Genomic DNA, 15,138 nt, shown 5'->3' with positions numbered 1-15,138 from the left:
ACAGTCTTAAATTATATCAAATCTTGGCAAAAAGAATTGGAGATTACTTTAACAGAAGAAGATTGGGTAAAGGCATGGGATAACCTAAAACATAGCTCAAGGAATACCATTATCTCTGAAGCGGGGTATAAAGTCCTCTTCAGATGGTACCTGACGCCCGTGAGATTGGCTAGGATACATCATACTCATCTAGATAACTGCTTTCGGGGTTGCTCATCCTCAGGCACCATGACACACATATGGTGGTCGTGCCCAAGAGTGACAAGATTTTGGACTCGGGTTTACAATATGATTTTCTCTATTCTGCAACTTAACCTAGTAAAGGCCCCATCTGAAGCCCTCTTGGGAGTTCCCTCTAATTGAGTTCCTACTCTGAAGCTCAAATTATTGAATCATATTTTCCTAGCCGCTAGGCAAACCATTGCTAAGTCATGGAAATCTCCTAACATCAATTTTACAATGTTTAAAAGCAAACTGGACTGGATCTTCATTAAAGAGAGACTCTCTGGCCTAGCCTCTGAAACTCTTCCAAAAGTAATGAAGATTTGGCAGCCTTGGATTTCATTTAGGTTTGGCGATTGTAGAAGGTCCCCATAGGCTAATTGTAGAAGGTCCCCATAGGCTAACATAGCACTTCGGCAGGTTTAATTTGGCAAGTTTTGAAGTCAAAGTTTTTTTTAAAGAGACAGTACTTCGCTTGAACGGTCAAATATTCGAACGATTTTTACTTCGAATCAAAGTCGAAGTAAATTCGTAGTCGTAGTATCCTATTCGATGGTCGAAGTTTCCAAAAAATTACTTCGAATTTTTTTACTTCAAAAATTCCCTCGAATTCATTTCGACCCTTAGTAAATCTGCCCCTTGGTATAAAGAAATCATTGCTTTTAGTGGTTTAATTGATATATTTGTGATTTCATTGTATTCTACATTGTTCTGTGTTACTTATTTTTTGTCCATGGAAATTTTGTATGTCTGCTGTATATCCATTTGGCTGTCTCTGTACGCTACATAGTATGGTACAGGTATGGGATCCCTTATCCGGAAACCAGTTATTCAGAAAGCTCTGAATTATTATAGACTCCATTTTATCCAAATAATCCAAAATGATTTAATTTTTCTCTGTAATAATAAAACAGTAGCTTGTACTTGATCCCAACTAAGATATAATTAATCCTTATTGGAGGCAAAACCAGCCTATTGGGTTTATTTAATGTTTACATGATTTTCTAATAGACTTAAGGTATGAAGATCCAAATTACAGAAAGATCCATTATCCAGAAAATCCCAGGTTCCGAGCATTCTGGATAACAGGTGCTATACCTGTGTGTGTGTGTGTGTATATATATATATATATATATATATATATATATATATATATATATATATATATATATATATATATATATATATATATGCATATTGGGCAACAAACTTTTTAATAGACTCCTCGGGGCAGATTTACTAAGCAGCGAATTTTCGCCAACGTCCGTTTTGCACCCATCGCAACACTTCGCCAGTTGCAAATGTGCTCAGACCAAGCCAATTCATTAATATGCGGAGTTTCGTCCTGGGCGATGAACGCTGGCGACTTTTCGCTAGCATTACTTCGGCAGTGTGAGCATTTCATAGCGAAGATGTGCTAGCGTTCATTTGTGCCAAGCAAAAATTCGCTAGTAATCTTGCGCTTAGGTCAATAGGGCAGGAAATTTAAAGTTGTATGGATGTCTTTATTATAAATGTTTTTGCAAATGGTTTAAGTTACCAGTTTATATTACACATGTCCAGGGAACCTTAATTAAGACGAGAGTTAATATAATGCCCTACAAATGAGCCCACTGTAAAATTAATGTTCCATATGCAATAAAATGCGTGGAGAAAACGGCTTACCCAAAAAAGTAAGTTAGGACTTTTGCAGCCAATCCCGCTTAAAAATAGGAAAGGTCGCCAGCGTTTTTTGAACTTTAATGCATTTTCAGCGCACAGAATATGATGTATGTGACAGAAGATTGAGGAAGTTCTAGCTACTTTATAACACTTCATCTAGTCTGAGGTGTATATGTATATTTTCATTTGGGTGCCTCTGTCCCACATAGTTTGGTAAGTCTATGCATATTGGGCATCAAAGTGTTCAGTAGACCCCAGGCATTCAAACTTAGGGTGTTTTTTCTTGATACCTAATGCTGTGTGGGAGATAAGATGCTAGAAAAAGCTTTGAAACCATTTTATGTATTTCTTTCCATAATTTGGATCTTCATACCTACTAGTCTAGTCTACTAGAAAAATCATATAAACGTTAAATAAACCCACTAGGCTGGTTTTGCCTCCAATAAGGATCAATTATATCTCAGAATCAAATACAAGCTACTGCTTTATTATTACAGAGAAAAAGGTAATCATTTTTAAAAATTTGAGTCAATGGGAGATGGCCTTTCCATAATTCTGAGCTTTCTGGATAACGGGTTTCCATATAACGGATCCCATACCTGTAGTTTGGAGTAGAAAGACATTTTCAGCTGAATGTGTACTTTCCAAAACTATATTATTTTGGGTGGTCAATGTATTATTTTGTGTTTTTACCCCATAAAAAAAGCATTATTCAGTAGCTGACGTGACTTCATGTCATCTATAGAAGACAGAAATCTCCTTAAAACTTTATCTGGTATTGGCATGTTTGAGGCTTTCCAAAGGAGTTGAATTTTTGTGCATTAAGTAAAATATTTTTCTGGTATAAATCCCTATATCATGAAAAACCGAACATTTTCAGTTTTTTTTTTGGTATTTAGAGCTCTAAATCTTGTTCCAGAAGTTGAACACTCTCCTGAAAAAAAGTATTGTTTTCATTGGTAAACTACCCCCCCCCCTCCCAGGAAATGCCTGTAAAGGGATGAGAGCACAAAATGTTCAAAAAACATCTGGTACTGAACGCACTTAAATGGTTAAACCTACCTACCCATGTCATACTGCTCTGCCCGTCATTGCTTTATGTGTAAGTTACACAAGTTTCTAAGCATTCAGTGCTGGTTTTGTTGCAGTTTTGATGCAATTTTGTAGATAACTGACTTTATGATCAATGTCAAAAGAGATGAAAGCTGGGCATGACTAAGATGGCGACCTGAGTAGACGTGCTTTCTAATGCTCCGCACCATCGCTTGACATTCTGACAAATATTGCAGGCTACGCCAAGAAATATCAGTAATACCTGAACCCGCAAGATATCCGGATAACTAATGGGGAAATATGGGAACAATACCCGAAAACTGACTTGATCCGTACTTAAAAGCCTCCCAAAGTTCCAACCAGGCCTCTGAGGGAGACCCCCCATCACCAGAGTCAGAGCACAAGGCACCAGTGGCCCCAACCTCTGAACCGACAACTGCATAAATCCTCTCGCCCGTTAAAGGAACACATGCCTCCACAACGGCAGAGCTTGAAACAATAAAGGTGGAACTTTCCCTGTTGCAACAGGACCTCCAGAACCTGCGGGAGCGCACAACTGAAACTGAGCGCAGGGTGTCAGAAGTGGAAGACACATTTCGCCCAATACTGGAGGAGCTGACCTTCACTGCAATCGCTGAATAGTAAAGCAGAGGATCTGGAAAACAGGCACTGTCGGAACAACGCAACTCCCCAGAGGCCTTCTCAGAACACTGGCTGAAGCAGACCCTGGGAACAGACTTGTTCTCTCCTTCTTGGTAATTGAGTGCGCCCATCGCATATCTCTAATCCAAGGCCATTTATCGTGCGCTTCCTAAATTATCGTGACAGAGACTCGAATGGCGCAAAAGAAAGGCCCCCCTTACCTGGAATGGCTGTTCTATCTCAATGTATCCAGATTATTATCCAGCAATACAAAAGCAGTGGGCCTCCTACCAGGGAATTAAGAAAAGGCTTTGCGAGGCTGGAATAACAGATGCTATGCTTTACCCGGCAAAATTGAAAGTTGTAGAGGGAGATGCAACCCATTTCTTCCTGATGCCACACGATGCAGACCAATGGATGGATATGCGAGGACGGCAGGCAAATCCACCACAGTACACACCGGCAATAGCACCATAACCTGGAACTGGTGAGTACTGTGCCCACACGGCTGCTCCACTGCCCACACCTAAACTGCAAATCCTTCACCCACTAAGCGAAAGCTGCACCCTATGTCAGGCTTATGCCAATGCACATGGAGATATGTCATTAAAGCTACGCAAACCTATCATGATTGAGTGAGGGTTAATAACGGGACAATATCTAAAATACCCAATAGAACTACTCTGGAAGGAAAACTGGCTACACAACTGACATGAGCTGTCTGTATACTGTAGAGCCTGCCCGTGACCCTAAATATACTCTCTGAAAGCATAATGGAGGCACTCACATATGATTTAGAGGGACTCAAGAAACAGAATTTAACCGAGATGCTATTGGGCAGTACTGTGGGAGCACAAGCTGGATAACACTGCTGATCTGGCGAGACCACTCTCTCTCACTCACCATAGGCTCTGTGTATAATCCCTCCTAAGGAATTTTGTGGGCGCCTACATGGGCTGTAACTCAGACATACCCCTCACATCTGCTACTGGTTCAGCTGGCAAGTTGACTTGCAATGATGTCCTGCTTAATGCGGTGAAGGCGCAGTAGTTCTCACGGGGACTGAGTATTTATACCGCATAATTCTTGATACTCCTCCAATTATAAATTTGTTCTGGTCATAGGCCATCTAACCTTGATGTGCAGGGAGGGAAGGGAATGAAATAAGTTGTGGACTTTTCTTGTTGATTATATGTTATTAATGTTTATTAGGCATGTTACTATACAACGCCCCAACACAGCACAGGGCAAAGGGAATGCATAACAGATCCCAGTCACATGTAACATTATTAATTCTGATATACAGTCAATATGGGAGATGTTAAACTGATCTCATGGAATGCCAAAGGACAAATTCTAAAGTTCAAGAGAGCCTTGGTCTTTGATTATGTAACCAGGCACAAACCCAACCTCCTCCTATTGCAGGAGACACATCTGGTAGGGCAACAACTGTTGGCCCTCAGGAAACGCTGGGTTGGCCACACTCTTATTCTACTCACTCTAGGGGGATATCTGTATTGGTCTGGAAAACCCTGCAGTTCAACCTCATTAATATCTCTACAGATCACTATGGTCGGTACATAGTGCTCCATTGCAGGATAAATAACCAAGATATAATAGTTAATCTATACATGCCTCCCCCATTCTATAAAGAAACACTAGACCTGGTATTTATGAAGGTGTCAGCATACCTCCCATGCCCAGTGTGTATTGTGGGGGATTTGATGGACCCACAAATGGATAGACTTCCCATAGCACCACACCAGACCCGGGCCCTGGGATTAATTGTTGGCGACAACATAAATTTCCCCTTGAAAAACAATTCTCCTGCCACTCTCTATCCCGGATAGATATGGCTATTGCCTCCCCAGACTTTGTGAAGGGGGTAAAATATATCAAATACTTACCAAGAGCATACGCCCTTATACCTGCTACTTAACACCGCACCCAAACAAGGGCAATCCCTTTGGAGACTCTCTCCCATGTGGCTTAATAATACTAAGTGGTGGACGCATGCACCTCTGAGTACAGTTCATACTGGGAAATAAATGCAGTAACAGGCAATTCCAATATGGTTAGGGAGGCATCCAAGGCAGTAGCTCGGGGAACACTTATTTTAGATATTAGAGCACGCACTGTGGTGGCTAAGCAAGTAATTGCTGATGCGGAGAAAGAGGTCCAAATAGCTGAAACGGCCTATTATGAGGGAGATGGAAATACCACCCATCAAACACTGGTACTAGCTCAGAGAAACTTGAACTAGCACAAACAGCCATAATCAGGATAAAAAAAATGGTTTTTGTCCCCTTGGTTCAGAGAGTCTTTGACCAAGGGGACAAAAATGGGAAGACTTTGGCATACCTAGCTAAAACAGCCCAGCCGTCTACGCTAATCTGTAGAATAAAAACACCAACAGGCTCATGCATACAGTATCTGACCCAATTGAAATAGCAGAAGTATTCTCATATCACTTTGCAAACCTATATACTTTGAGGGCTGAGTATTCTGACTCTGAACTGAACAGTTTCTGCAGTCAATCCCCTTTCCCCGACTCCCCAATGCAGAATCAGCTTATTTGGACAGCCAAATTTCACTGGGGGAAGTCGTAGAGGCCATTGGTAGCCTCCCCATGGGGGAAGACCCCAGGCCTTGACGGCCTACCAACAGCTTGGTACCAGCTGCTTAGGGATGATCTTGCCTCATGACTCCATACTACCCTGTTAGAGGCCATGAGTGCAGGCACTCTCCCTCAATCCTTCTACTCAGCATTGATTGTTCTCATAATGAAATTGGGGAAAACCCCCGGACCTGTGCGACTCCTATTGCCCTATTTCACTCATTAATATGGACGTTAAAGACTTGGAGAAGATCCTCTCCAAACGACTTAATAAGTGTGATAACCTCGATTATTCACCCAGATCAAACAGGCTTTATGTCCAACAAAAGCATTTGATTCAGTGGAGTGGAGATATCTGTGGAAGGTCTTGGAATATTTTGGTATAGGCCCCAATTTTATAGCCTGGCTCAAACTTCTCTATCTAACCCCAGTCGCACAGGTAAGGGTCAATAACACCCTTTCCAAAACATTTTCCCTCTCTCGGGGCATTAGACAGGGTTGCCCACTCTCCACTCTTCTCTTTGCCCTGGCAATAGAGCCGTATGCCATCATGGTCCGGCAGACCCCTGAGGTTATAGGACTCAAATGTGGGAGGATTGAGGAAAGAATTGCACTAGACGACCTCTTATTATTTCTGGCAGATCCACAAGACTCTCTAAAAATGGCAATCCAACTGGCTAACAAATTTCGTAGCTACAGCGGACTGGTTATCAATAAAGAAAAATCAGTCCTTGTCTCACTAGATGTTGTACCAGGGGAAGAGGCAAATATGGTGGGTACCTAAATTCTGATACCTTGGCATGCTCATCTCCAAAGAAATACAAAACTATATACCAGATAATATTGATCCAGCAATATAAAAATTTAAAGTAGCTTCTAGCCACTGGGTTAATTTGCCGCTAACAGTATGGGGCAGAGTAAATCTATTTAAAATGATATACCTTCCTAAATTCCTGTGCTTTTTACAAAATGCACCATCATGGATCTCCCCGCAGATCTATAAGCGTATTGACTCCATCCTTTTGCCCTTTGTGTGGGCAAATGAACCTCCCAGGGTGGACAAACTGACACTCATGGCCCCAATAAACAAGGGAGGACTGGCCCGTCCCCACCTACAAATGTACTACTATGCTAGCCAGTTAGCTTTTATACACAATTGGTTTAACTCAGATTCCCAAAAACCCCTTACAGCATTACATGCTAATTTGGCAGGTTCTCTAGAGGCAAAAAGGAACCCGCCCTACAGGACACCCAAAGTTACCCCTGAATTGCCCTTCACTATACTGCACACAAAAGGCATGAATACTCGCCACCAAGGCATTATCTAAAGCTGCCCACTTGCCCTCCCCCCACACACCACTGTGGAGAAACTCAAAGCTTCATCACCTGCTACACCTCCCAGATTTTAATTACTGGCCCAAATTAGGAGTGCATCACCTATCTGACATGCTAATTAACAACTCTCTCCCAACCCCTGCTCAGATGGCAAATAAGATGAACCACCCAAGGCAAGATTGTGGGACCCTAACCCCCAAAAACTGGTCTCTGATCTATAATTTCCTCCCTTGGAAAACCATTTCTACAGGCCAAAATTAAATGGACTAAGATTATCCCCCCTCCTTGATGACACAATGGAGGATGCAACAGGGGATCTATATAATTCCCTAATCTGTACAAAGGACAAGATGGTGCAACTCCAGATTATCCACTGCACATACCGTATATTACCCCACTCAGACTCAAAGTTATGTAAAGGAGTCCGGATGGTAAATGTCATCACCTAGATGTTGATTTGTTCCACTTGTTATGGTTCTTGTCCCGTCATACACAGATTTTGGGCCAAAGTGGTAGCCTTCTTGACCAATGAATCTGCTAGGATTAGTGGACGACCTAGCACCCCCAATCAAAACCAGATACCTGCTACGAACTCCTCCTCTTTTATGCAAAGAAACAGCCTCCCTAAAACAGTGGACATAACTGGTTAATAGCAGGCTCCAGATCATAAAACTAACATACCTAGCAAGACACTGTCCCCAAAAGTTTGAAAAGATCTGGGAACCATGGCTGGAGGCCTGCCCTGAAGCAAAGCCTATGATAGAATAAATCTAAACTAGCTGGAACACCCTAGGGATTGCTTACTGATAACCCCACATATTACCATTACTGTTGAAATTATATAGTTCTGTGTGACTACCTGAGGCAGATATGTTTATATCACCTCTATTTTGCTTGAATACAACCATGCTACTTTTGTGTTGATATGCTACGGTCCTGAGAGTCCAAATATGTGCAACCTTGAAATGTTTAATTTGTTGTGTGTTTAAAAAGCAAAATAAAAATCTTTGTAAAAAAAGAAAAAAAAAAGAAAGCTAAAAATATAGAAACCCCTTTGGAACTCCATTCAGTTATAGCCAAGGCAGAAGGTGCAAGAATTGTGAGAACAAGGTCACACAATCCTGTTCTGCAGTAATTGTCTGCATGGCTGTGTGGTTGTTTGTTGCAAGGCAGGTTCCTAATATGCTGTGTCTGTTTACCTATGCCATTACAATGAAGTACTCAATCAATGGCCATTCAAATTATGTGACTGGTTACAGAGCACCAGCAAGTTCTCAGTGTGCCAGGTTCAAAATAGTTACATAGTTAGTTAAATCGGGAAGAAAAAAGACAAAGTTAGTATAGGTTTGGGTATATAGAATTTAATTAAAAGTAGGGATGGGTGTATGTATGGATGGATGCTGGGTTTTCATTTGGACGGGTTGAACTTGATGGACTTTGTCTTTTTTCAACCCAATTTAACTATGTAACTATGTAACTATGTAAAGTCCATCAAGTTCAACCCTTGCAAATGAAAACCCAGCATCCACACAAACACCCCTCCATACTTTCACATAAATTATATATACCCATACCTATACTAACTATAGAGTTTAGTATCACAATAGCCTGATATTAGGTCTGTCCAAAAAATCATCCAAGCCAATCTTAGAGGCATTAACTGAATCAGCCATCACAACATCACCCGACATGCATTCCACAACCTCACTGTTCTGACTGCGAGGAACCACCTACGTAGCTTCAAATTAAATTTCTTCTCTTCTAGTATCACAATAGCCTTTGATATTATGTCTGTCCAAAAAAATCATCCAAACCATTCTTAAAGGCATTAACTGAATCAGCCATCACAACATCACCCGGCAGTGCATTCGACAACCTCACTGTCCTGACTATGAAGAACCATCTACGTTGCTTCAAATTAAATTTCCTCTCTTCTAGTCTAAAGGGGTGGCCTCTGGTACGGTGATCCATTTTATGGGTAAAAAGGTCCCCTGCTATTGGTCTATAATGTCCTCTAATGTACTTGTAAAGTATAATCATGTCCCCTCGCAAGCACCTTTTTTCCAAGAGAAAACAACCTCAGTCTCCCCTCATAATGTAAGTCTTCCGTCCCCTTAACCAATTTAGCACATCTCTGCACTCTCTCCAGCTCATTTATATCCCTCTTAAGGACTGGAGTCCAAAACTGCACTGCATACTCCAGATGAGGCCTTACCAGGGACCTATAAAGAGGCGTAATTATGTATTCATCCCTTGAGTTAATGCCCTTTTTTATGCAAGACAGAACTTTATTTGCTTTAGTAGCCACAGAATGACACTGCCCAGAATTAGACAACTTATCTACAAAAACCTCCCAACACACTGCCATTTAGTGTATAACTTGCATTTATATTATTTTTGTGCATAACCTTGCATTTATCAACATTAAACCTAATTTTCCAGTTCGCTGCCCAGTTTCCCAACTTAGACAAATCACTCTGCAAAGTGGCAGCATCCTGCATGGAACCTATAGTATTATCTGCAAAAATAGAAACAGTCCTTTCAATGCCCACCTCCAGGTCATTAATAAACAAGATGAAAAGCAAGGGACCTAGTACAGAGCCCTGCTGTACTCCACCAACAACACTGGTCCAATTAGAAAATGTTCCATATACCACCACTCTTTGTAGTCTTTTAGCCAGTTCTCTATCCAGGTACAGATACTATGTTCAAGGCCAACATTCCTTAATTTAACCAGTAACCTTTTGTGTGGCACTGTATCAAATGTTTTAGCAAAGTCTAAGTAAATCACATCCACTGCCATCCCAGAATTGAGGTCCCTGCTTACATTCTCATAAAAAGAAATTAAGTTAGTCTGGCAAGATCTATTATGCATAAAACCATGCAGGCACACACTCATAGTATTATGATTTGCTATAAAGTCCAGGATCTTATCCTTTATTAACCCCTCGAAAAGCTTTCCTACCACTGATGTAAGACTAACTGGCCTATAGTTTTGAGGCTGAGAATGGGATCCTTTTTTGAATAGAGGAACCACATTAGCGATTCGCTAGTCTGTCGACACTATGCCAGACCTCAATGAATCCTCAATGAATCCTGAAAAATTAAGTAAAGAGGTTTGGCAAGTACCCTGGGATGAATACCATCTGACCCCGGACCTTTGTTTATCTTAACATGTTCTAGTCTCTTTTGAAATTCCTCATGTGTGAACCATGCATCATTAGCTGTATTACAAGCACTGGGACTATTAATACACAAGTTTCAGTGAGTCATGTGACAGAAATTACATCATTATAACTGATAACATCAGAACTCACCGTTTAAGGATAACATTTACAAGATATTCATGGTTTTTGTGTATTATAAGGATATAATTAGGGATGGGCGAATTTGAAAAAAATTTGCCACCGACGCACATTAAAGTTTTTTTTTGATGCGCGTCTTTTTATTTTGACGCACATCATACAAGTCTATGGACGTCATTTTTTCGGCGAACCAAGGCAAAAAAATTCGCCCACTCCTAGATATAATTTACAGTTTGGTCCCATAGGGAAATGACCAGACTGTAGGTATGTGTATATATATATATATATATATATATATATATATATATATATATATATATTTATTTATTTTGCGGGAATTAGCGTTTGGTAGGCAGGTAGTATAGGATTTTGGAGCTTAGAGACAGGGACACCAAGGTTTAGGACAAAACACAGCTTTATTAAGCACTGGACATTCCCATCAAAAAGGCAACAGAAAAATGTTCAGGTTACAGTTCAACTTCACTGTAGAACATGCAGGGTACAGTTCAGTAAATATACTACAAAACATTCAGGTTCCCCCCCCCCTCTGGTCACTCACCATCAAGGGAAACTCTCACCCTCTTGCACTTTGAAGTATTTGGGCTTCACACTCAGCCCTGCTGGCTTACCCTCCTCGGATTCAGACTCACTAGCCTCTACCAGTCCTTTTCTCTTTCTTTCCCCACAAGGGATTTAGGCTCCAAGCTCTGGAACTCTCTTGCTGGCAGAAAAGATCCTTCTGCCCAGCTCTGTCTCTCACAGCACCTCACTTCCCTGGAGAGCCCTGAGCTGTGCTCACATAGCCCTTTTACATTGCCAGGTAGATCCCCTCTCAGCTGCCACTTAATTACCTGGCTGAGAGGGAATATTAACCCTACCTGAGCTGAGTATCCCTCTGCAACACCTATCTTGCAGTTTAAATGTACTCTTTTCCATGTACTTTCCTGCAAGACAGTGGTGTCACTATATATATATATATATATATATATATATATATATATATATATATATATATATATATATATATATATATATATATATATATATATACACACACTATATATATATATATATATATAAATATATATATATATATATATATATATATATATATATATATATACACACACACATAATTAATAACAATTCGTCAGTTGTGTAGAATTGAATGTCACATACATATTTTTGGGTTTATATCCCTTTAAAGGAATTGTTCAGTGTAAAAATAAAAACTGGGTAAATAGATAGGTTGTGCAAAATAAAAAAAGTTTCTAATATAGTAAGTAAGCCAAAAATGTAATGTATAAAGGCTGGAGTGATTTGCTTCCTGCTTTAAGATAAAGTACAGCAACATTTTTGCTGGGGTTACAGACCTACATGAATACATATGTACATGCATCCATTGAGAGTAACAATGTCTGTTTTGTGTACTGCCTATTAGCCCTAGCAAGATTAATTGCATAATTCTCTTGCTTTTTTTTTTTACTCTGTAATAATAAAACAGTACCTTGTCCTTGATGGTAATTAAACTAAATGAATCCATATTGGTGGGCAGACTTTCGAGTTTTTTTGTTTTTTTCAACACAGGAGATTTTGTAGAATGGTGTCGATTCTACAGAACTCATCCTACAAGTCAGATATAGTTGCATGGATTAAAATATAATGGGGGCGATCCAAAAATCTGATGTGTAAATGACATATCTGCCATCCGATCCGATATGACACACCTGTCTGATAGGAAGGCAGTATGCTGCGTCTTCATCCGACAAAATAAAAACCGATGATGTCAGAAAGTCTTTTTTTTTTTTTTTCATTGAAATACATTGGATTGTACATGCATGAACAAAAGTCTGACTTTATCTGATCAGACATTACAATACAGCTTGGGGGGTGATCAGATTTCGTAGCATCCTACAAATCTTATGTAGTTGGGTGGTGTTGCATGGCAAGATCAGATAAAATCTGATCAAAATTTTCCAGTGTGGTTTATAACCTTTATGGTATGGTGATCCAAATTATGAAAAGATCTCTGATCTCAAAAAAGCCCAAGTCTCAAGCATTCCAGATAATAGATCTCATGCCTGTACATCGAAAACAAAGAATACCATTATATGAACCTTACCTTTTGAACCAAGTCTTCGAATCTCTCCTACAAGCAGATTAACTTCATGGTCTACATTCATTGTTGTTAAACTAGAGCAAGAGAAAGGTCAACATGAGTTAAATTAATTACAATAAATCTGTAAAAATCTTGTATTTTTAGATAACCTCTGATACAACATTATGGAAAGTAATTCAACCTGCTCACATCTTCAAATTTCTGCCAAGATCTTTTTCACCTGATTTGCTCCCATCAGGTCTACTGGAAGCATTTTTTTTTTCAACAAAAAGTTCATTGAGGAATCATGCAAGTTACGCAACAGGTTCTTACCGAAAGAATATGGCATGAATGTGCTGCAGAATGCCTTTAAGATGGCATTAGATTTGGACAAGGGTTGAACTCAGTTTTTGAAATAAGTTGTTACTGTTAGTTTGGAAGTGAAGCACGTTTTAGTAACTAGTAGAATCGAAACATTTAATTACTTTGTAAAGCAATGGACATATTGATAAAGTATTCAAATATTATAACAAGGGAATTCATATTGCATTGTAAGTTACATATACAACCATAAGAGTTGCAACAATAGGAGGTCTCAGCCTAGTAGAACTTGGTTTAAGGGGCAGATTTATTAAGGTTCGAGTTGTGCTTTCTATGGAAATTCAAGTTTACGAGGTGATTTTTTTGGTCAAAACTCAAATTTTTGGGTAAAAAAAAAAAAACCTTGAATTTGAGATTTATTAAACCCCTACCCTGGAAATGGCTTGAATTCGAAAATACACCATCTAAAGTCAGTCAAGGTCATGTAGCAGTCAATGGCAGAGGTCCCTTGAACCATTTGAAGATGTTAATAACCTTCATGATGTTCGAGTTTTTTTTCCCTGAGGTTTTGCCCAAAAACTCTATTTTGATCTATCATTTTGCCAAAAACGGGATCAATTCAAGTTTTCGGGTTTTGCAACTTGAACTCGTTGAATCAAGTTTTTCCCATTTGAGTTTTTTCTTTAAGAAGAAACCACTCGAGTTGTGAGTTTATAAAAAAAACTAACATTTGACCGTTGATGAACTACCTAAATGTATATGTAACTTCGGCTATCACTTTGGTACTGGAACTCTTATCCGGCACATGGGTGAGCGCCCTCTGAAATCCAGAAACAGCACATTTCCAAATAGATCCGGCAACACCTTCTCCAAAATCCAGACATCCACTCCTTTAACTCTATAAGTGCGATCGCCCAGGGGCCCTAGGCTGTAACAGGAGCATGAAATCTAAGTGTTTGCAGCAGTCTCTACTTCACATGGCACAAATTTAGGGGTGGCATGCTGCCAAGCCACACCTGAATTTTACGCACTGAAGTTTTCTACACATCCTGACCCCAGTGCTGTGTGTCTGAGCTAAAAGGATGATCCTGGGGATGGCAGGAGGAGTGGGGGACAGGGCAGCCTCTGGGCGCCCGGTTTGAAATCCAGCACTGACTGCCCTTAGGCCAACCTCTGAGGTCTCGGTTTGCAGGATAAATGATTTAGAAAAATCCAGATTTTTTAAAAAGTCTTTAAAGATTGGCAAACAGTTTTTGAGGTTGTCAAAAGCCCTCTAACACTCATGTGACCATACCACCTCTGTAGGCACTGTTCTTTGTCAAGTCTGTAAGTGGAGACAATCATTGTGCAGTGGGGAATAAAGCAACGGTAGTAGCCAGCGAACCACTGTTTTATCCAATGTGGAAACATACCCAGGGTGAAATTTAGATCTCACCCTTATCGTCTTCCTCACAGTAGAAAAGGTCTTGTGAGGAAGGAGCTGGCAGAAATGCTTAAACTGGTGGTTATTGTGGAATCTAATAGTGATAGTCCCATAGTCCTGGTCCCCAAGCCAGACAGGTCAGTAAGGTTTTGTGTTGACCTGTGCAAGGATGCAGTGTCTTAATTGATGCTTACCCAATGCCACATATGGATTAGACTCCTTAGGTGAGGCAGCTTACATATCTACCTTAGACCTAGCAAGGGCTTTTGGCAGATTCCATTTGAGGAAAAATCTAAACCCAAAACTGCCTTTGCAACTCCCTATAGTTTATACCAATTTACTATGATGATATTTGGCCTGCATGGGCCCCAGCTACTTTCCAAATGCTCATGGATATGGTGTTGCTCCCTCAAGGTTATGCTGCTGCCTAATTTTATGACATTGTAGTTTATAATAAAAC

At 40.1% G+C, this 15,138-nt stretch overlaps 1 protein-coding gene across 1 annotated transcript in view; it reads right to left on the bottom strand.

Annotated features, from left to right (window-relative positions):
- abracl.L (ABRA C-terminal like L homeolog) overlaps window positions 1-15,138 on the bottom strand; it is a 53,362-nt gene that overhangs the window by 16,081 nt on the left and 22,143 nt on the right. Inside the window, 1 exon segment of the mRNA NM_001171619.1 lies at window positions 12,959-13,029. Coding sequence (NP_001165090.1) covers window positions 12,959-13,019 — 61 coding nt within the window. The 5' untranslated portion in view covers window positions 13,020-13,029.

This window comes from Xenopus laevis, chromosome 5L, assembly GCF_017654675.1.
Source record: "Xenopus laevis strain J_2021 chromosome 5L, Xenopus_laevis_v10.1, whole genome shotgun sequence".
Taxonomy (NCBI): domain Eukaryota; kingdom Metazoa; phylum Chordata; class Amphibia; order Anura; family Pipidae; genus Xenopus; species Xenopus laevis.
The sequence above is the reverse complement of the archived record's forward strand: the minus strand, read 5'-3'. Positions and strand labels throughout refer to the sequence as shown.